Raw genomic sequence first — 23,359 nt, 5'->3', positions numbered from 1 at the left:
AAATTTGATATATTTTGACTAATGCAGTTTGAAATTTGAAAACTGCAGATGATTTTATTCAGGATCCATTTTTATACCAACTCATTATTGGGGGGAAAAGGCAAGATTTCAGGTTTCTGGGGGAGGATGTGTGAACCCAGGCCTGTCACCACTAAGCTTCTCAAAGCAGGCTTGACCTGGCCGGCTGGCTTGCTGCCTGCCTCAGCTGCCTCGTGTTCCTGCTGGAAATGCTTTCTTTAGCTACCCCTTTCAAGCATCCCCCTGGGGTTACTAGCCCAATTTAATCTGACCTTCGGCCCCACCTCTGTTGCACCAACTCTGGCAAATCCCTAGAGTTGGCACTTAAGTTTTGTGATAACAGTCAATGGTATTACACAGAATTTCCACTTCTTTCCCCATCTGCCTCCTCCATTTCCCCAGCCTTGCAAGTGCACCAGGAGAGGAAATAAATAATGAAGATGGGGCAGGTTGAGGGTGGGTGGTGAAGTTATTGGCAAGGGAGCTGAGACACTGTCCGTGGGATGTGGGTGAGGGTCCCTGAGGCGGCAGTGGTCTCAAGGAAGAGAGAGAGCTGTCTTTCCATCGTTCAATGCCAGATCCATCTTCGTCTGGATCTTGGTTCCACCATCTCGGGTGAATCACTGCATTTTGTTGAGCCTTATTTTTCTCAGCTGTAAAATAGGGCTATGAATACCTTCCTAATAATTTTTTGGGGGAGGACTTCCCTGGTGGTCCAGTGGTTAGGAATCTGCCTTGCAACGCAGGGTACGCAAGTTCGATTCCTGGTGAGGGAACTAAGATCCCACATGCCAAGAGGAATCTAAGCCCACATGCCACAACTAAAGAGTTAGTGCACCGCTACGAAAGATCCAACACGACTCAACGAAGATCCTATGTGCTGCAACTAAGGCTGGATGCAGCCAAATAAACAAATATAAATAAATAAACAATCTTTGGGGGGGGGTAGCTAATGAGTGGGCTTCCCCGGTGATGCAGTAGTAAAGAATCTGCCTGCCAATGCAGGAGACGCAAGAGATGAGGGTTCAATCCCTGGGTCGGGAAGATCCCCTGGAGGAGGAAATGGCAACCCACTCCAGTATTCTTGCTGGAAAATTCCATGGACAGAGGAGCTTGGCGGGCTTCAGTCCAGGGGGTCGCAAGGTGTCAGACACGACTAAGCGACTGAGCACACACACACACACACACACACACACACACACACACACTTCTAAAGAGTATATGTGGATATTCCCAGGATGGTAGATCTGTCACACAGAAGGGATTCAACACGCATTAATCTTTGCTTCCCCACCCTAGAGGTCTCCTCTTTGTAGGAGGCACACAGCTTTTGTCTCCTGAGTAGCTCACAGCCTAGATGGGAAGGCAGACAAAGGAAAAGTTCAAGTCTCTGAAAACCCCATGGTTGGTGACTTCCTGGGCCCTGAACGTGAGGCTCTATGGACTAACCTTTCTGGGTGACTTGTCATAGTGTATCAGGAGGACTGATAATGAATCTCTGATTTAGGGAAAGAGTAAAAAAAAATTTTTTTGGATAAAGTGTTATGCATAAGGATGTTCATTTCAATATTACTTAGTTTTAGCTTAACTGACTCTTAAAAGAATCGATAGGTACGTTCACACGGTAATAAATCGAAAACTCCTGACAGGTATACAAGTGAATTTCCCTCCACACCAGTCCCTAAGCTTCCAGGAGAGTCTCCCAGGAGGCAACTGATATTACCAGTTTTGCCATGATAATTTATAGCAGCGCAAAACGGAAAACAATCTAAATGTCTCAGAAAAATAACTTACGGTCTGTCATACAGTAGGATCCTCTGTAGTCTCTGAAAACCTGACCTGATCTTTTGTCACTTGACTGTGTGTTGCCTCTGACATGCAGCATCTGCTGTTCCCTCTGCCTGGAATGCCCGCTCACCCCAGTGGAGTCCTTCTCAACCTTCAGACTCCCAGCCCTCCCACCCCCACGGATGAGGGGAGCCCCACAGTTCTCCTGGCTACCTGGATCTCTCTCCTTATACTCCTCCTTCAGTTCAGTCCAGTCGCTCAGTTGTGTCCAACTCTTTGCAACCCCATGGACTGCAGTACCCCAGGCCTCCCCGTCCATCTCCAACTCCCGGAGTTTACTCAAACTCGTGTCCATTGAGTCGGTGATGCCATCCAAGCACAGGGTGTGGTTAGATATGGCTATGGCCCTTCAATGAGTGTCTGTTTTCCCATCAGACTGTATTCTCCTGGAGGGTGGGGTCAGTCTGCCTGCTGGGCTCCCCAAAGCTGCCTTAGAGCAGAAGAAACTCACAGATGGAGGCACCTGGAGAGCAGCTGAACGAATGAATAAGTTAGGCAGAAAACGCAGGCTACAGAGCTGCATATATAGCATGATCCCAATTTTATTGCTTTAAATAAAATTTTTATTTAAATTTTATATATCCCTACGTAAATGAAGGAAGTCTCGTAAGAAGGTACAGCAAGGCCCCATGGATGATCGTCAAGGATAATGGGATTGTGGTGATTTTTCTCCCTTTTTAGTTCTATACATTTCACATTTTCCACAATTGGCAAGTATTATTTTAAAGCTAAAACAAGTGAGGAAGAGTGACTTTAAAGAAAAACCTTGTAGGGGAAAATAGGTAGGGTTTGGGGACACAGGGAAGCTCCCTGCCATCTGGACTAAAGCTCTCTGGATAAGGGTCAGAGTCTCCCCTGTGCTGGTGGCTGGCCAGACGAGGGTCCCTGAAGAAAGTTCCGGGGGCTCCTCCAGCAGGGAGGAGACAGCAGTTCAAGGCCTGGGACCTAAGATTCTCAGCTAAACTCAGCAGGGTACTTTTTTTCTGTATGATTTATTTCTTTTATTGAAGAGTAAATGTACACAAATATAAGGTATAAAGAATAAGAAAGTTAACATCCCTGAGCCCGCTGCTCAGTTTAATACACACAACACCGCAGATCCATTTGAAGCATTTCCTGCCGAGTGTCTTAAGGAGCCAATCAAGAGAGATTCTGCAAAAGGGTCAAAAGAGAAAGGTCTGTGAGGTGAGGCCTGAAATGCCTGGTAAATTACCCTCTTCGGCATGAGGTCTCTCCTGCTGCTAAAACTTACTGTAAAATATATATTGTATATATTTGGACTTTCCAGGTGGCTCAAGTGGTATAAATAATCCGCCTGCCAATGCAGGAGATGCAGGTTCGATCCTTGAGTCAGGAAAATTCCCCTGGAGGAGGAAATGGCAACCCACTCCAGTATTCTTGCTGGGATAATCCCATGGACATAGGAGCCTGGCGGGCTACAGTCAATAGAGTCACAAAGAGTCAGATATGACTGAAGTGGCTGAGCACGCACGCCTGTGTTTACCCGTAAAAAGCCATCTCAGCCAACTCTAGCACCTGGTTTCCTTGCTTTGGGCTAGAATCACATCAGCGAAATCATTCATTCATTCACTCACCAGACATGCTTGGATAAGCTCCACACACCTGGCATTAGTTGGGGGGTGGTCCCCTTTGACCCCAAGGAAACTTAGGGCACTGCTCCCACAAGGAGAGCAGGAACTGGGGGAGCAGGGCCAGAGCACGGAGGGCTTGGGAGCCATGCCCAGCAGGAGGGACCTCACATCTGTGAGGATCCTTATTTGCAAGCAACAGACACCTGCCTTGACTAATTTAAATAAAAGGGCAGTTTTTTTGGAAGTATACTGAGTCCTTCACAGAATCTCCCAGAGGTCTGGGGACTCCACAGGTAGGAACAACAGCCCAAGTGAAGGCAAAGACACCTCCAGGGAGCACCTCTAAGGTTCTCACCGCAGCCTCTGCCCGCATTGGCTCTGCCACTGCTGCCATCCTGGCAAGCATGGGTCCTGCTCAGCCCCCGTGTATCTGCCTCATTAACTCCAGCTCAGAAGTCTGGGGTAGTCGTGTCGAGTGGCAGAGCCCTGACCCTGGGTCTTGGCGGAGCTTCAAGAGAGGCTGGGAAAGTGAGGGCTGGACCTTTTCAGCTTCCACGGGGAAGGAAAGGCTCATCTACATAAACTGGAAGATCTCCCAAATACAGGAAGAAGGTTTAGCTGCTGGGTGGCTGACAAGAATGACAGATGTCCACAACATACTTTCCTGAAGGCATCTGGGGAGGACTGTCAGTTCATGGAAGCCAGGAACTGGGTCTTTTATCCCCAGAGCCCTCTTGGCATGATGCCTGGTCAGAGGAAAGTGGGGGAGTAAATATTTGCTGAGCTAACGTACCGTCGGGGCTTCCAGGTGGTGCTAGTAGTAAAGAACCCACCTGCCAATGCAGGAGACATAAGAGACGCAGGTTCCATCCTTGGGTCTGGAGTAGAAAGTGGCAACCCGCTCCAGTGTGCTTGCCTGGAAAACTCCATGGACAGAGGAGCCTTGTGGGCTACAGTCCATGGGGCTGCAAAGAGTCGGACACAACTGAGCGCACACACACACACACACACACACACATACACACGGCACACACACAGTGTGATGTCAGCAGGGGAGTGGCCTGAGCAAGTTTCATGGGAGGGGCCAGGCAGCCCCACCTGTGCAGTGAAAGGTAAGGGGAGCTCGGGCAGAGCCTGGGGCAGTGGCCGTGGAAGCCTGGGTTTGCAGGCACTGTGTCTCCTCATCCCCACAGACCTTGTGTGTGACCAGGGTGGCTTGATTTCTCACCACACAAAAGGCCTGTTTCATTCCGTTTTCTTCCTCCTCAAGCTCCCACCCACTTCCCTCCCGCTGCTCTCAGCTGATGACCCCACTTACTTCCGGGAGAAAATAGAAGCCCTCAGAAGCTAACACATCCTCCTCTCTTCAGGAGGAACAGCTGCGCGGGAGGTGTTCCTTTGGACCTCTGGATCTTGGTCTCTTTGGTCCTCTCACTCCTAAGGCATCAGTTTCTCTCTCCCTTTCCTCCTGGATCACCCCCAGGAACATGCAAACAGGCTCTAGTGTCTTTTCTTCCATCTTAGAAAACAAACAACCTCCCTGGACCCTACACCCCTTCGGGTCCTGCCCAGACTCTCTGCTCCCTTCGCAGCCAAGCTTCCCTAATGGGTGGCCTCTGGGTGCTCCCAGCTGCTGACCCCAGAGTCCCCTGGGAGCCTTCATCCTTCTCCTACCGATGACAGGCTGGGCCCTCTGAAGGACCTTGACCAGTGAAGCGTGAACCGGAGTGACATGCACCCCTGGAAACAAAAGCCTCAAATGCCAGTCCTCTGTCCCCTCTGCCAGGAGACCAGCAGTGTCCTGGGTAGAGGGTGAGCTCTCCACCTGCGTCCCTGAGCAGAGCGGCGGCTGCCCTGCCTGAATGAGAAGCCAGTCTCTGTTGTCGTGGCCGTGGAGATTCTGGGTCCCTTGTCACATCAGCGTGCCGCAGCCTGTCCTGACTGATGTAGTGCTGCCTCCCTCCTCAGCTCCCATCCACTCGTCATCCCATTCCCGCATGCTTCTGCCCCTTCCTTTCTACCAGCAATGAACTTTCCAGCATCAGCTTTCTACCAGCATTGAACTTTTCAGCATCACCCATTACCTCCACGTTGTCAAACACACTCTCCAGTCCTCACAGAAACTCTCAGCCACTCTCATCACGACTGATTCCTCCTTCCTTCTCGAAACACTCTTGGCTTCAGTCACGCCACACTTTCTGGGCTTCCCTCTGACCTCATCGCCCATTCCTTCTCCTTTACACACCTTCAGAATTGCTGTGTTGCCACAATCCTCCATCCTCTATCTTCTTGCACTCTTTTTTTTTTTTTTGGCTGTGCCATGCTGCATGTGGAACTTCCCTGACCAGGGATTGAACCTACACCCTCTGCATTGGAAGTGCAGCGTCTTAACCACTGGACCGCCAGGGAAGTCTTGACTCTAAATTCTCTCTTAACTCTCAGGGGTGACCTCATCCATTCCCATGGATGGAAATACCATCTCTATGCCGATGCCTCCCAAGTGTGCATCTTACCTCTGGGCTTCAGTTTTGTACAACCAGCTTCCAGCTAATCATCTCTCTAAGACATACGGCTTTGTTCATCCTAAGCGGAGCTCTTCACGGCCCCGATGCCTGTTTTCCTAGGCTCCTCCCATCTTGCTGTATTCTTGCCCTCTGCAGCCTCCTGTCTTGCTCACAAAGGTCCATCCGTATGTCCTGTCAGTTCTGCAACCCAGATGTTTCTCAACCTGTGCACTGCTGTCTGTCTCCACGGCCCCTACCCCTTCTGAACGCTTCATGTCTCATGGATGACAGCCGTAGGCCTCCCTGCCTCCCTTCTTGCTCCCACAAAGCCATGATCCCTCCAGATCTGATCAGGTTGCTACTGCTTTAGTTTCCTGCCAGAAACAGAATCAGATCCAAACTCTGTTTATTTATGGCTGTGCTGGGTCTTCCTTGCTGTGTGCCGGCTTCCTCTAGATGCGACAGGCAGGGCCTACTCTTCAGTGTGGTGCTCCGGCCTCTCATTGCAGTGGCTTCTCTTGTTCCAGAACGTGGGCTGTAGGCGCACAGGCTTCAGTGGTTGCAGCACATGGGCGCAGTAGTTGTGGCACGCCCGCTTTGGAGTGCAGGCTCAGTGGTTGTGGAGCACAGGCTCTGGGTTACACAGGCTTCCCTAGTTGCAGCTCCCGGGCCCTAGAGCACAGGCTTAATAGCTGTGGCACACAGACTTAGTTGCTTCGCAGGCTGTGGGATCTTCCTTGACCAGGGATTGAACCCATGTCCCCTGCATTGGCAGGTGGATTCTTATCCACTGTGCCACCAGGGAAGTCCCAGAACCAAACTCTTGACTGAGCCTTTTAAAGCCTTTTTTGACCCCATCACATGTCTCTCTCCCCTCATCCACACCAAGTTCAGTTCTGCCCCAGGACCTATGCACCTGCAGTTCCCACTGCCTGGAAAGCTGTTCTTCAGCTCCTTCTTAATCTTAGGTGTCAACTCAAGTGTCACCCACTGCTCAGAGAGGCCATCCATTCATCTGTCTTAAACACCCTTCCTGTGTCCCCAGTGCCCCTCACCCTGTGTCAGTTTGGGCGTTTCTGGTTGTTTAAATCATCTCCCCTAGATTGTAAACTCCACGAGGGAAGGAGTCACATAGCTCACTGTTGTAGCACTGAGCATGGAGCTGTTCCTCTCATGAATGAAAGAACTGGAGGATAGATTCAGAACGGGGTGATCGATAAACAGGACATGCTTTCCGAAGACCTTTCACAAACAATAAGACAGGGACTCAGAACAAGGGGTCCTGGTGGAGAGCTCTGCACCCGCTTCTCAAAGGCTGGGTTCCATCTTCTGTTTTCCTTCAGGGATTGGTAGAACACTCCCGCAGCTCCCCTCTCTCACACGCCCTCAGGAGCTCCCTAGGAAGGCATCTCAATGGACACTTGCCCCTGAGGACTGTCCTACCCCCGCAGAGGTTCCCAGCCCAGTAATCACACCATGTGGGTGTCAGGGGGCCTGTCTGTTTGCAGGTGGGCCTACAGTTTTCTGGGGTTTGTGGGGATAGACAGTTGGTTCCAGATAGAGGAGACAGGGCCCAGAGTCTTCTCTGAAACCCCTGGGAAGGGCTGGCTCTCAGAGGCCCTTGTCCTCAGCCTTGGAGTCCTGGTGACCACAACCCAGGTTCTGGGGCCCACAAACTGAGAAGCAAATTTGAGTAGCAGTGAACACATAAGCCCCGGGATGGCTTCTCAAAGTGAAGATAGAGCTCATATGACCTGGGCTTTGTGCAGAGAGCTGGCAGCTCCAGGTGTGCGGGGATGGACTGAAAGAGACAGGCAAGTACAAAGGTCAAGACCTCATCCCCCACCTGCTATGCCCTGGGGCAGCCAAGGCCTGGCAGGAACTTGAGGTTGAGCCCTTACTTGGTATCTAATCCATCAGGTGCCTCTGCCAGGCCTCTGGGGTCTGGGAGCACTAGGGTGTGTGGGGTGAAAGCCAGGGTCCAAGGGGTGGAGGATGGGGAGGCAGCAGCTTCCTCTGATGGAGTAGCAGTAATGGTAATGCAGTCCTCAGCCTTGGGGATGCCCCGCCCCGCAGCCGGTCTGGGTACGAGTTCAGAACACAGCATCAGTGAGTGCTGCCAACACCCAAGAAGGCAGGGGCTCTAAGTCCCCATTCCCGAACTGAGAAACTGAGGCTGTGGAGGTTTACTGACCTGTCTGAGCTTGTCCAGCTGAAATGTGCTGCCTTTGGGACTGGTCCCAGGCCCAGGCAGTTCATGGATAAAGAGCTGCCTGTGCCGGCCTCCAGTGTACCCCTCCACCTCTCCATCCCACGCAGGGGCCCCCGCAGCGAGGAGGTGGTAGAGACGGGTAGGCAGAGGATAGAGGAGGCTGAGTTTGCTCCAAGAAGGCCTCCTGAGAGGTTGGCGGCCCAATTAGCACGGCGTTCCCAGCCAGGCCCGCTGGGGGGACTAGCTGCGGCAGATGAAAGCTGAAAGGTTATTCCAATAAGGTGCCGCCCACTTCCCAGCTGAGAGTGATCCTGGTGTGCTGGAGGGGCTTGGAGTGGGTACCTAATTCAGCGTGTCAGGAGGAGAGCGGGAGCTATAGGCAAAGCCAGAGTGGGCGCTGAGATAAGACGGGGATGTCACAGGCTTCTCCTCGGAAGAGGGCCCTGCCCCCTCCCTGGGGTGGGGTTCAGGAACGCTTAGGATGAAAGGGTGGGTGGCCAGCCCCCTCGATGGTCTCCAGAGACAAAGGCGTGCTGAAGTATGCACATGTGGGCACGCAGGAATGTGCACACAACCATGTCCACACACATAGATACATACATGTAGATGTTCAGAAATACACACCCACAGAGGCTCTGTCTAGGCCCCAGGCTGCAGCCACAGGGCCTGAGGTGTGGGTCTGGAGAACAATTGTGCCTCATGCCTGCCCGTTGACTCGCTCCTCATCCTGTGGTCAGAAGTTTTTTGGGGGGCCTCCACACTCCTAGCCCCCAGATAGGGTGATTGACATTTGTTTGGGACTTTCAGATATTTGCACTAAAAGTCCTATGTCCTGGGAAACTCCTGAGACCCAGACAAACCTGTGCTGGTCACCCTGCCCCAGGCCCCAGGCAGGCCTGGTGGGTCCCCTCCCTCTCCAAGACCTCCTCTGTCACCTCTGTGCTGGCCAGGGCCCCTTGAAAGAGAGCTACAGCGGAGTCTCTGCTCACCCCGGAGGCCCGTGTACTAATCAGAACCATTATGTTTATTGAGCACCTACTGTGAGCCAGGCTCTGGGCCTAGGGTTTTCTTCCTGAGTACCTACTGTGTGTCAGGCACTGTTCTAGGCCCTGAGGGTACAGCAGCGAACACTAGACAAAATCATTTCTCGTAGAACTGCCCCTCAAGTGAGGGAAGACAGAAAATAACATCAATTTTTAAATGACGGGAATTTATTAGGAAAGAAGAAATATTATGGGGAAAAGTAAAACAGGGAAGGGGTCATTTAAAATAGGCTGTGGGGGGGAATTCCCAGGCTGTCCAGTGGTTAGGACTCTACACTCTCACTGCCGAGGGCCTGGGTTCCATCCCTGGTTGGGGAACTAAGATCCGACAGGCTGAGTGGTGTGGCCAAAAAACATAAATGGATTGCAAGTGTTAGTCACTCAGCTGTGTCCAACTCTTTGCCACCCCGTGGACTGTAGCCCACCAGGCTCCTCTGTCCATGGGATTCTCCAGGCAAGAATACTGGAGTGGGTTGCCATGCCCTTCTCCAGGGCATCTTCCCATCCCAGGTCTCCTGCATTGCAGGCAGATTCTTTACTGTCTGAGCCACCAGGGAAGCCCCTAAATAAATCAACAAATATTTCAAAGGCTGCTGGGGAAGGCCTCCCTGAGCAGGTGTCATGGGGAGGGGCTTGAACAGAGAGGTGAGGGCAGGAGCCCTGCACGTGTCCCAGGGCAAGCTTCCAGCAGAGGGGACGGCACGGGCAGAAGGCAGGAGGCAGGACGCACCTGGCATGGAGAAGACAAGAGGAGGGAAACCCAGCTCTGCCCCGGCTGGCTTCTTTGTCTCCAGGAGTGACCTGGGCTTGGGTGTGGCTCAGAGGGGTAGTGCCGCGTGGCCGGAGGCGCCAGTCACTCTGTGAGCACAGCCGGCCTGGCCTGAGGCTGTTGTTGGCAGCAGAGCCATCCTGTTAGCATCGATTGGCTTAGAGAGGAGCGCCAGGCCAGCTGGGGCAGCAGGGGGGCCAGGAGCCAAGCCCCGTGCAGGGGGGTGGCAGGCTGCAGACGCAGAAGGACTGACCACAGGGCTGACCGGTCTCTAAGCCTCCAGAGCCCCATGGAGCTGCCTGGCTGCTACTGGGGATATCAGCCCACTGGGCTGGCGCCCTGCATGGGTGTGGGGAGGGGCAGGTGCCAGAGTCAGGCCCGAGACCTTGGGGCCGGGGAGGGCGGACCAGCCCTCAGACGAGGATGCCCCCACTGTCCTGCTGGCCCGTGGTGTGGCCCTGGCTGGCCCCTCCCCTCCGTGCTTCCCACCTGTGGGGTATCAGGAAGGTACCACGTAAGGAACATGCTACTCAGTTCTGGTACAGGGTTGGGTCCCATTTGGTTAGCTCCCTTCCTGTTTCTGGGGGCAGGGAAGCTGCAGGGCCCCTGAGACAGAAGCAGGGGCCCTATCAGTGGTGCTTGTCCCAGTGGGGAGCTCTCTGGCCTCCCCAGCCCTGGGTAGCCCTCACTCGGCTTAAGCCGTAGTTACAGCCTCTTAGGGAGTTCAAGCTACTTAGAGGCTAAGAGAAGGGCTAAGAGAAGGGCTAAAACGGCCTGCTGCCTACTTCCCCACCTCAGTACCTTGGCACGTGCTGCCCTCTGCCTGGAATGCCCTTTCCACCCAGCCCATGAGGTCCAGCCCCTATGGAACCTTTCACAGGCACAGCTTATGAATGGGCTGCTGAGTCTGGGCGAGTGGCCTGCCCAAGCCCTGGCTACTCACCGAGGCCCTCACAGGTCCCTGCTTAGCAGGTGAGGGATTTGGGGATTTGAGGGAAAGAGGACATGAAGACTGGCTTCCCAGGTGGCACAGTGGTAAAGAATCCACCTGCCAATGCAGGAGATGCAAGAGATGTGGATTCAATCCCTGGGTCAGCAAGATCCCCTGGAGGAGGAAATGGCAACCTGCTCCGATATTCTTGCCTGGAAAATTCTATGGACAAAGGAGCCTGGTGGGCTACAGTCCATGGGGCCGCAAAGAGTCAGACACGACTGAGCACACACTGACACACACACACACACATAGGACATGAAGACAGTAATGGCTCTCCTTTTCTGCACATCCTTTGTGTGGGCAGGGGAGCAAGAAGACTTCATGGAGGAAGCGGCACAAGGCAGCAAGTGCCTTCCCCATGCACACACCACGGCGCCTACTCTGGGCCTGGCACCTGCTGGACAGTCTGGTATTGAGACCCCCATCTGCTTCTGTGTGTGTACTCAGTCACTCACTCGTGTCTGACTCTTTGTGACCCCATGGATTGTAGCCCACCAGGCTCCTCTGTCCATGGGATTCTCCAGGCAAGAATACTGGAGTGGGTTGCCATTTCCTTCTCCAGGGGCATCTTCCCAACCCAGGAATTGAACCCACCTGCCAAGTTCTTCCCAGGCCCCTGCCTACCCTGGCACTCTGCATACTCCAGGACTCTGGTGGCAAGTGTTGAATGGAAGAAGGAATGAATGAGGCTGCAGATCTGTATGTGGGGGGCTAGGAGGTCTGGGAGCAGCCGAGTAGACAGTCAGGTGGATGCCCCTGGAGTAGGCGGGGAGCAGGGGGAGGAAAGGGGGTCAGGGGAAGAGACAGCTGAGGACGAGGGCCAGAGGAAGTCCAGAACTTGAGTCCGCATTTTACTTTCTCCAGCCCCCTCAGGTAGAGTGACCTCCTTGCTCCCCAGGAGGCGGCAAGGAAGCTGGTGGGAGGAAGCATAAGGCTACTCCGTGGAGACTTGTATCCATGCTAATTTGCAATCTTAAAACGCACAGCAAAGGCACCAGTGTCATTGTTAGTACATTAATCAGTAATCAGTGGGTCGGGGCTCCCATGGGCCACACGAGCGGGCACGGGGGCACAGGAGGAGCTGTGGCGAAGCAGTGCCAGCCTCCCCGGGAAGAAATAGGCAGGGTGATGATCCATGACCAGGGCACATGCTGGCTCGGGCAGAGGAGGCGGGGGAGGCTGGGGGAGCTGGTCCAGGGCCTCGGAGATGGGACCAGCTTCCAGGTTGGAGAAACAGACACAGTTGAGACCCACTGCAGTGCCCAGTGGGATGGGGCAGGGGTCACTGGCCCAGGTACCCTGGCATCTGGATGGTACCAGAGGATGGAGAGCAGGTCTAAACATTGCCTGGGGTCCCTGCCTCCTCCTGGGCCCCTCTCAGGGGAACAGCTCCTCTGAGGCTCCTGACCCGAGTGCCGCCTTTATACCCCTTCCCCCACCCCCAATATCTGACCCCTCCCACCTGCCAAAATGTGTTCATATGCCAAACGCTAAGGCCACACCTACATTTTTGGACTTTTGGCTCTTTTACCCAAACCAGGGTCTTTGCCCAGCTTCCCCTGTACCCCAACACCCCCAGGGGCACCTGCATGAGGGAGGGTGTGGCTTTCATGGAGCACCCCCAGCTTCTCTGAGGATGATTTCAGAGAACCCCCCACCCAGGGCCTTTCAGAGACAGAGGCACAGTGGCAGGCAGAAGGGCTGTCTTCCCCACCCCAGGTCAGGGGGCAGGAAACCTTCCCCCCTACCCGCCCACCACACAGGGTAGTTCTGAGGCTCTGAGGAGCGTGAGCAGAGCCCTCTGTAAACTCTATAAGCTGCACAAATGTCGGTGGTATTAACACTGAGCCTGCCAGGGTTCAGCCTGCTCCCACTGCGGGCCGCGCTCCCTGCCTGACTTAAAGGAAGGAAGTGCCTTGTCTTTGCAGGACCCCAGGGGGTAGGGGTGGGGGTCTTTTGTGGCCCTGTCCCCTTCAGCACAATGAGCACCCTGAGCTAGGAAGGGGACCCTGGACTCCCTTGGGGTAGCAGGGTGGGGGCGCCACCCTGGGGCCATCTGGGCCGGGCAGAGGAGCAGAGCTGAGCGAGGGGAGATGGGGTGGCAGGCTGTGTGGAAGGTACAACCAGTGTGTGCTGGGCCCTCCTCCCAGACCAGGTGTTGGAGGCTCAAGGCAGTGGGCAGGATCCCTGATTATCAGCCTGGGATTGGGGGCCAGGCTCCTAGAGGGTCCTCCCACTGCAGAGTCTCCTGCAGGGCTGGGACCCCCTGGCCAGACCTAGGTGGGCAGTAATGGACTGGAAATCAGACGCCACTCAGGGAGTGCTGGTGTAGCAATCCTCTCCTATGCTTGTTACACACAGGGAAACTGAGGCTGAAAAGGCCCCCCTGCCTGGGGCCGGGGCTGCAGACTGTTCAATGGTGGCGATGACTAAAGCAGGGCAGGAGCCACAGAGAGCGTGGCCCAGCCCAGAATGGGAACTCACAGCTGCTCTGCCACCATCGCCACAACCGCCGAGGTCATAATTGCTCTGAAATCGCAACCCAACACAATTATGCAGAAACCGAATTATGTGCGATGATTTGTATGTGTTAGAAACGTTGTTGAAGCCGGGTGATTACAGGGGGACAGGAAGCAGCTGCCACTCTCTGGGAGCCCATAACTCCCAACAGCTGGGAGCTGTCACTTATTTACGACGCAGTTTCTAGGAGGAAAGAAAGGGTGTCGGGGGTGGTGAGGTCCGCTGGAGCCGGGGCAGGCGGCTCTGGGGCAGCAGCTGGCCCGAGGCTGGGAGTAGGGGCCAGCCCGAGAGTGGCCGGGAGGGCTGGTTCTCTCATCCAACATGCCCTGGGCACAGCTGGCAGCCGGAAGAATCAGCCGAGCTGCCCCAGGCACCCAGCTCTCCCCAGAGGCCTGATCGGCCAAGCTGGAAGGGAAGGATCAGGAAGCCAACCCCGGCAGGGACGAGATGACGGCCTGGCCCTGTAGGGCGGGGGTCTACAGGCCTGGAGCCGGTCCCCACAACACTGGCGCGCCTGCCAGGCTGCCTGGGGCAGCTGCGACCCTGGAAAAAGGCAGGTAATGACGATCATCCATAATGAGGCTGCTGCGATAATGAGTGCGTGGCTGTTATCCGACCACAGGCTGGACACATCCGAAAATAAATTATTTTAAGGATCCATTAACGAATGCCTAATTAATGCCCAATTAGAGAGAAGCTTCAGAGGAAATGCTCGGGACAATCGAGAGGCAAGGCCTGATTTGCAGTGGTAGCCTGGGATCTCCAGAGAGGCAGGGAGAGGGAGGGACCAGACAGTGGAACGCAGTGGGGGGCAGTCTCTCTGGCTGCTCCTAGGACCCCAGAACCATCAGTCCTGGTGCCTCCTGCAGTCGTCCTCTCTCTCTGTCTCTCTGTCTTCTCTCTCTCTCTCTCTCTCTCTCTCACACACACACACACACACACACACACACGTGTCCTTTGCAAGGAACAACTATTATTACTTAGAAATGAGGAAACTTACGTCATGGGGCACAATGCATGCTTGAGGACGTGGAAGGCACTGTAAATGAGAAATCTTTTAAGATAAACTTTGGTGACATGCCTGCACACTTTGTTTGTTATTAGGAAAAATTGAAATAAAAAGACTCTTCAGGAGCCCATATGAGATATTTACTTTGTTAGAACAGGAGCCTGCCCCACTATCTGCTCATGCAGATAAAGGCAAGTTAGTGACAGAGCTGGGACCCCGGGGGGGACAGGACCCCCGAGGCTGGCTGCTGGGTCCATGGGCGGTGACCCCAATCCTAGCCAGGATGACAGAGCCTAAGGAGGCGGGGCTCAGAAGCTGGGGGCGGGGCTCAGAAGCTGGGGGCGGGGCTCAGAAGCTGGGGGCGGGGCTAGAGCTTTGCTAGGTGGAGCTAAAGAAGTCCGCCCGGTGTAGGGGGACCGCAGCCTCTACACCAACCCACCTCACAACCCCGGCTGGAATAGAAACCCCCAGAAGAGGTGGGGCGCCAGGGCATGGGAAGCCATCAGGAGTCAGGGGCTATGACCCCAGCCCCCAGATCGCTGAGTGCGGCTAAGACGAGGACAGAGCCCCGCCGACCAAGGAGGCGCACATATCCATGGAGTCCGACTTCTCCCACCTCCTGGGCAGCCCCCCGTGACCTGGCTGTGCTCTCTCTCTCTCCCCTCCAGGGTGCTGTGTGGAACTGCTGCTGCTGCTGCTGGCCGGGGAGCTGCCCCTGGGAGGCGGCTGCCCGCGAGACTGCGTGTGCTACCCCGCGCCCATGACGGTCAGCTGCCAGGCGCACAACTTCGCCGCCATCCCCGAGGGCATCCCGGAGGACAGCGAGCGCATCTTCCTGCAGAACAACCACATCACCCTCCTCCGGCAGGGCCACTTCAGCCCCGCCATGGTCACCCTGTGGATCTACTCCAACAACATCACCTTCATCGACCCCAACACCTTCCAGGGCTTCGTGCACCTGGAGGAGCTAGACCTTGGCGACAACCGGCAGCTGCGGACGCTGGCCCCCGAGACCTTCCAGGGCCTGGTGAAGCTCCACGCCCTCTACCTCTATAAGTGTGGGCTCAGTGCCCTGCCGGCCGGCATCTTTGGCGGCCTGCACAGCCTGCAGTACCTCTACCTGCAGGACAACCACATCGAGTACCTCCAGGACGACATCTTTGTGGACCTGGTCAACCTCAGCCACCTGTTTCTCCACGGCAACAAGCTGTGGAGCCTGGGCCAGGACACCTTCCGGGGCCTGGTGAATCTGGATCGGCTGCTGCTGCATGAGAACCAGCTGCAGTGGGTCCATCACAAGGCTTTCCACGACCTCCGCAGGCTGACCACCCTCTTCCTCTTCAACAACAGTCTCTCTGAGCTGCCAGGTGACTGCCTGGCACCTCTGGGGGCCCTGGAGTTCCTCCGCCTCAACGGGAACGCCTGGGACTGTGGCTGCCGGGGGCGCTCCCTGTGGGAATGGCTGCAGAGGTTCCGGGGCTCCAGCTCGGCGGTCCCCTGCGTGTCCCCCGAGCGTCTGCACGGCCAGGACCTGAAGCTGCTGAGGGCCGAGGACTTCCGGAACTGCACGGGGCCGGCGTCCCCGCACCAGATCAAGTCTCACACGCTCACCACCACCGACAGGGCCGCCCGCAAGGAGCACCACCCGTCCCCCCACGGCCCCGCCAGGGACAAGGGCCACCCGCACGGCCATCCGCCTGGCTCTCGGTCGGGCTCCAAGAAGCCGGGCAAGAACTGCACCAGCCATAGGAATCGCAACCAGGTCTCGAAGGCAGGCTCCGGGAAGCAGGCCCCGGAGCTGCAGGACTACGCCCCTGACTACCAGCAGAAGTTCAGCTTTGACTTCATGCCGACGGCGCGGCCCAAGAGGAAGGGCAAGTGTGCCCGCAGGACCCCCATCCGTGCCCCCAGCGGGGTGCAACAGGCCTCCTCGGGCAGCTCCTTGAGGGCCTCACTCCTGGCCTGGATACTGGGGCTGGTGGTCACTCTCCGCTGAGGACATGGGGTGCTAGCACCCAGCACTGCCACATGCCCACCAAGGAACAGGATTTCTTTTCTGTTTTTACACGTGGAGGATCTGCTGGGTTTCAGGCAAAGGCTGGTAGAGGCTTCGGCTGCTGTCTGGGCCCTGGCCGGTGGATTATAAACCCAAAGTGTACAGCCCCAAGCAGAGGGGGGTTTAGTGCATCCCACCCAGCTGTTCCCAGCCAGCCCCCTCGCCGAGCACCCACGGACAGCATCCACCCAGCAAGGCAGTTAAAGCCGCGAGGTGAATCCTTCATTAGTAACAATGGGACAGTGCCCCACAGGAGTTGAGCTCTGCGGAATCCTGGTCATTTGGAGATGTCGGAAGGGGCCCCGCCACCCCTGGAGGAAGCTCGACTCAGCAAACAGACGAGAGGCTGGGTCCGCCAGCTATGTGCGGGCACATGAGCAGGTGGCGTTTTGGCTCCTGCCTGAGGCCACTTAGTCACCCTGCCCTGAATCCAACCATGTGCCACCTTCAGTCCTTCCTTTGGGGGTAACACCTCTCATTCATTGCCTGATGTCTCAGGCAACCCTGGCAGACCAGGCCCAGCTGCTGGGCTCCAAGAACCAATTACCAAAGGCAAGATCATCAGAGGCTGAAATTTAAAACTTCATTGTGTGCAATGGGGTTCTCACAGGAGGTGCAGTTTTATAACTATGTTCACTTATATATATATACACACTCTACATATATATACACAAATGCACAGGTCCTTCCCTACTCCCTTACCTAACTGTATGTCTTATCATGTTTATAAACTATACGCAAAACTATATCTGCGGAACTAAGGGTTGTATTGGTGATTTCTAGCAAGAAAGGAGTTCTAGGATTTTTGTCTAGAATCCCAACCTGGCAACAGTAGTCCCCGTGTAACCTGGGCTTTCCCGGGCCTGGGGCCAAGAGACAGTGGGGAGGGTCAGGGAGAAGGGGAAGCCGCAAGAATCACTTCAGGGGACCAATATTCTTAGATATTTAGAGCATCACCTATGTTTTTATATGCAACACAAGACCGTCTGCCACCCCAGAGCACCCAATCACTCCCAGTACCGCAGCTGTCGGCATCAGGGTGAGAAGCTAGAAGCAGCTTGTTGGACATCAGGGAGCCAGGCCCTGGGAAGGGGCTGGAAGGAGAAGGGGCAGGTAGGAGATTTGGGTTTCTTAGGCTGGCGGGCGAGGCAGCATCCACAGTGTTAGTCCAACAGGCTGGGCAGTGTTGTCAGCCTAGGGCTTTGCCAGCAACAGTCTGGACGGGCCAGGGAGACTCTGGGCATGAGCCCAGGCCTCCAGTGTGGCTCAGCTACTGAAATTTTCCTTGAGGCTCTTTGGTGGGCATCCCAGCAAGGGTCCTGGGTAGGGTGGCAGGAGGGTGGCATCGGGCAGCCTTAGCAAAAGGGGAACAAAGAGGGCATTTCAAGAACCATCTCAGGCACTTTTGCATTATGGAGCCCCATCCCTCCTGGACCCTTTGAATATGCCCCGGGAACAGGGAGAGGTCAGGAAGGTGGCCAGACTCGGGTCAGGAGTGGGGACGTGCAGGGAAGGGAGCAGGAAAGCCCAGAGACAGCGGAGAGGGGCTCAAGTCAAGGTCAGCCATGCTGCTGGCTGGGGTCCGATCGGGCACAATTGTTTTTGGCTTTGCACAAGCCCGAATTCCCCACCAGAGAGGCTGTGTGTCAGGTGCAAGAAACATTGAATCCAATTAAGAGAGAAAAATAATAATAATAAAAAAATTCTCTTGGAAAGAACCCTGTTTCTCAATTCCTAACCCCGCATTCCTAAAGGAGTGGCAGATCCCAGGCTTTCGTGGGGGTGGGCGAGCCTGGCTAGGCTCAGCTCTGAAAACACAAGCACGTTTGTTGGTGGGAGGACCTGTTTGGAGCAGGGGCACACTGACTCACTGGGACACGTGTGCCTGCACATGCACACACACACACGCATGCACACGTTCTCGGTTCTTCACTCACAGACACAGGACGTGATTCACTTGCCATGCTCTGGCTGCACTGGGTCAGCACCATTTCTGTGGCTGTCCCTGGAGCAGGCCGGCCCTGGATCACTCCTGGCCTGTTCCTAAGAGCTTCACCCGCAGCAGCTGAGCTGTTGATTCTTAAGTGGGCTCCGGGGGGTGGTTGGAAGGGAACTGCCAGTTCCCAGGACCCAGAGGGTGTTCCAGGGAGCCAGGGACTGACCCATGGAGTAGTGGATGTGTGTGGGGTCTGGAGGTTGCACCCACCTCCCTGGCTTTGGAGAAAGGAGCAAGTTCCCCTAAATAGAGGAAAGAGGCTGTGTTTCCAGGCCTGGACAAATCCTCCTAATTACAGGGCTGGAAATGTGCCCTAAAGGGAGTCTGGTGGCGGCAGAACAAATTATCTGCGTTTGCTCCCAGTGGTCTGCCTGCTCTTACCCAGGCCGGTGCCAGGGCCTAGCTGTCCCCTTTAGAACCTGAGGATGCTGTTATGTTGTTGATTTCATTTCCAACTTTAGACAGCACAGCCCTCGGCGGGAAAATCAAGGGTCCAAGCACTTTATTAAATTTTTTTTTTAAAGACTTCGTAAGTCCTGTAATATGGGAGTGAAATGTCAGGACAAGAAATGCTAATGTTTTATAAATGATCTGCTTCTGTCGAGCATGGCGCAGTCTCTGGTTGCCGACTGTTATTAGAGCCGAGGCAGAGAGGCCCAGGATGCCAGGTGAATTTCAGCAGCTTGCTCCTCTAAGAGTAGAGGGAATAAAAGCAGCTGTATGGTGGATGACATCACTTGTCACTCAGCGGCTCATACACTACGCAGGCACAATGACATCCTTGTGCAGAGCACTGGAGCAAGCTGACACGTTGGGAGCTAAGCCAAGGCCCCTCAATTCACCAGACCCGGCATCTCTTCTGGGTGGTTCAGGGCAGGGAGGGCTGGGTTCCTGCCTGGAGAGCTCCATCCTCCTCCCAGAGGCTAGGGCCATCCCCTACCCCTTTGTTCGTGGTGGAGCCGGCCCCTCTGCCATCTTTACTCATTGCTGTCCCCAGGCCCCAGGAGGGAGCCATCTGCTCATCTGCCACCAGTGGTCTCAGCGTTTCTCTCCACAAGTTCCTCCCCAGACCCCAGAGCTTGGCCAGCTCCCTACCCTTCATTCAACAAGCTTTAAACAAGGATCTACTCATGCCAACTAGTGGCCCAGGCTCTGGGGACATAAAAGTGTGAAGACATGGCTCTGCCAAAAGGACCTCAGAGCCTAGATGTGGAAACAAGTATGGGATGGGTGAAACCAGAGTGGGGTTGGTGTCTCTGTAAGTGCACCCCATTACCACCACGAGAAACTCAGGCTGGGTGAGGGCTGTCACGGAGGGCTTCCGGGAGGAGGTGACACTCAGATGCGTCTCAGAGGATGAGGAGGCAGCCAGAGAAGAGGGTGGGGAGTATTCCAGGCAGAGGGCTTGAGGCATGCAATAGCACCATGTTTGGGATATCTGCAACCAACTGTGAGTTGAAGACTGGGAATGCTGTTTGGGGGAGGTGCGGGAGGTGAACCTGGGGAGGGAAAGGCCCAGGGATCCTACTTGGGGAACCTGATTCTACTCCAAAAGTGGAGGTGTGAGCCCCCCACCTTGGGGGTCCTCATCCCTGCTCCAGACCCTCAGTGCCTCTGCAAGCATGTGGCCCGCACCCGTGGCACGCTTGCCAATGTTCCTCAACAGTGGATTTCATCATCGAAACCTTGCCTCTTCTGCTCAGCCAGATCCTCCCCTCGTGCCAGCAGGCTGGAGCGCTCCCTGGAAGTGTGCCTGGGCCAGAGTCCCATTCCCAGACACCTGCTGCTTCCAAGCTCGGAAATATCCCAGAGCTGTTTTATCTCCCAGACTCCCTCCTTCCCCATCCACGAAGGGCTCAGCCCTCAGCTCCTCTCCTTACTTCCACAGGGCTACCCAGACACCCCCGCATGTGCTGGCTCCAGCAGACCATCAGTGATCCCCAGAACTCTCCCCAGACTACACCTCCTGTTTTTCCTCTCCTGCTGGGGCTGTTCATTACCAGGAAGCCAAGAATCCCATTTAGCAAATGTTTACTTGTCACCTAACTAATCACTCAGCACTCTGCCACTATGGCAAATGGGGGGTTCCAGAAGGCCTGTTGACAGGTTTGAGGGGGCTGGGAGGAACCAGAAAGGCTTCTTGGAGGACAAGCTGCAGCGTCCGGGGTCAGAGAGAACAGGTTTGCTCTAGGAGTGGGGCTCCCTGGAGTCAGCTGGGAGCCTCAGGGATTTGGTGGCTCCCAGCAAATCTGCCCTTGAGTACCCACCACTCAGACTGTCCCCACCAGCCCCTGGGTGGACCCAACTCTGGGGCCCAGCTCCTCAAGGGCCTTTTCCACCCTGACCTGGAAGAAGTCAGCCTTGCTTTGTGTATCTTTGCTGGATCAGCAGCGAGTGTACCTTTTGATGGGGTTCCTCTCAATATCTAAAGTTCAGCCTCTTGACACAACCGTGGTCGCATTACAGCTCACCTCCTCCCAGCCTGGCTCTCTGGTCTAAGTAGGAATTTAGCCCATCAGCTATTACTCCCATCCCATGTTACCAATTCCCCACCATCAGCTTGTAATGGGCCAATTTTCTTTTACCTTCTGTCTACTTGGGAAATATCTCAAGAACCTTTGTGCATTAAAATATCCTTTTCACTCTCTACTTGATATCTCTTTCTGCTCCTCTAATTGTCCCTTTTAACTCACTGTGCTTTCAGTGTAAATCTCCCCGTCTCCCCTCTTTGCAGGCTGTTAATAAATACAAGCTCTAAAGAAGTATACATAAATATCTATTGTTGGCTAAATAACTCACAGTACAACCAAAAAGCCAGGAAGAAAGGGAGGCTCAGCGTGAGACATGCCTACCTGTGCTATCTCTCTCAGTCTGTCTCTTTTAAGAGGGCCCCTAGAATCAGGGTGGGTTATGGTCTTAAAATGTCCACTGGGCGAGGCAGCAGAGGATGCCCCAAGGGAGAGCGAGCCCAGGATAGCTGTGAGTCTGTGTTAGCATGCTCCAAAAACAATGCAGGAGGGGTGAGGTGCTACCCTTGTGTGGGTAGCAGTGGCTAATTTAAGTGGTATTTCAGTGAGTTGGCCCACAAGGCCCCTTACCTCCAAAAGAAGTGGGTCAGCCTCCTCCAAGGTACGCTACCCGCCTGCACAGATGTGGCCTGCCCTGCATCGCTCTGCTTTCAGCTCTTATTTCTCATTACAGCTCTTGGTTTCTAAGCACCAGGAGGGTGGGGAAGGCTGTGCCTTTTGTGTCTTGGATTTCTGTGTGGCAGCGTGCACATTAATGGCATGTCTGAACTGCAGAATTTGACACTGCTGCTGCAGAGTGGGCTTGGGTAACAGTGCTGTCCAAACTGGTTGAGGCTCCACCCCACCCCACCTCCTCCTTCAGCCAGGCATCTTGGGGAGCCCCTGCCAACCACAGTTTCTGCAGCTCCCTCTCAGAAAATAGAGGAAGCGAGAGATGTATTAAACTCTTCAATCTCTGTAAGTACCATTTCCCAGGAGACAGACTCTAAGGAAGAAGGAAACACAAATGCTCAGGACCTAGACAGGCGGGAGGCCTCCGAGGCAAGAGGCTCTGGATCACTCAACCCCCCAGCTTCAGGGACGGTCATGGGCAAGACAAGGATGCCTTCCGAGTGGCAGCTGACCAGAGATGGAGACATGGCAGCATCCAGGTGTCTGCTCACTGTTCCAGCCAGAGAGAGAGATGCAAGGGACAGCCACCAAATAAGATGTTCTCAGGGACCAGGGCCGGCAGGACAAACCCACCAAGGGAACTGTGGTGAGGGGATGGGGTCCCAGATTGGACTGGTGGAGTCCAGGCGAGACCCCAAAAAACTCACACATAGTGTCACTTGAAGAGAGAACAAACAACCCTCTGAGGCATCATGAAGCCAGAGTCAGAGGCAGGAAAGATGCAGACAGACAGACAGGAGGGTGCAGTAGGGAGAAAACCACATCTCTCAGGCACCGTGTCCCGTCACTGTCCTTGTGCATCCGAGCATGGGACATTCACATGCTCGCACATGTCCCACAGATTTGATGCCCACCACATGCATTGATAAGGAACTTACCTTCCAGCCACCAACATCGCCCTTTGTTTGACTGAAAAAAAAAAAGTGAAAATGTTATTCACTCAGTCATGTCTAACTCTGTGCAATCCCAAGGACTGCAGCCCACCAGGTTCCTCTGTCCATGGGGATTCTCCAGGCAAGAATTCTGGAGTGGGTAGCCATGCTCCCTCCAGGGGATCTTCCCAACCCAGGGATTGAACTGGGTCTCTCCCACTGTGGTCAGATTCTTTGCTGTCTGAGGTGCCAGGGAAGATTACAAGGAGCATAGTCAGGAGCAGGGTGGAGGGGTTTGTCATGTAGACACCACTCCCCGCTGCCCAGGGAGGGTGGAAGGTGGGGCGAGTCCTGCCCTACCCACACGCTGGTGACCACTCTTCAGGGACTGGTAGGCATGTGACCAGAGACAGAATCTGGTCTGAGCCCTGGGGGGCAGCATTTCCCACTGAACCTTGACCCTGAAAGGGCTTGTGTGCCTCCCAGCCCCACGGAGGCTGCAGGGGACTGAGTCCTGAATCTCCTGGAGGCCATGCCCGTGGGCATGTGGCGGGTGCCTCTCCGCATTGGCATTCCGCCCCCATGCTCAAGGTCACTGAGGTCTCCAAGGTGTTTTTATTCTTTATGCCGGCGTCTGAGCCTCAGAGGCCCCGAGGTCCCTGACCCCTCATCGTGCCTGCCGCCCAGCGAGTCTCTCACTGTTTTATCTGTAGCATTCAAAGTGCC

The 23,359-nt window shown here is 54.9% G+C and overlaps 1 protein-coding gene and 1 non-coding gene across 2 annotated transcripts in view; one reads left to right on the top strand and one right to left on the bottom strand.

The window, feature by feature from the left end:
- Nucleotides 1-18,283, top strand: part of RTN4RL1 (reticulon 4 receptor like 1) — a 74,059-nt gene extending 55,776 nt beyond the window's left edge. The window contains exon 2 of the mRNA XM_061143077.1: nt 15,178-18,283. Within this exon, the coding sequence (XP_060999060.1) occupies nt 15,178-16,505 (1,328 nt within the window). The 3' untranslated portion in view covers nt 16,506-18,283. The remainder of the gene's footprint in view (nt 1-15,177) is intronic.
- On the bottom strand, nt 5,795-5,867 carry TRNAG-UCC (transfer RNA glycine (anticodon UCC)). The gene has a single exon. It is a non-coding gene; the product is annotated as a tRNA-Gly (tRNA).
- Nucleotides 18,284-23,359: the final 5,076 nt, after the last annotated feature.

The sequence above is a fragment of the Dama dama genome, chromosome 5, assembly GCF_033118175.1.
Source record: "Dama dama isolate Ldn47 chromosome 5, ASM3311817v1, whole genome shotgun sequence".
NCBI lineage: Eukaryota > Metazoa > Chordata > Mammalia > Artiodactyla > Cervidae > Dama > Dama dama.
This window is presented reverse-complemented; position numbering and strand designations above follow the sequence as displayed.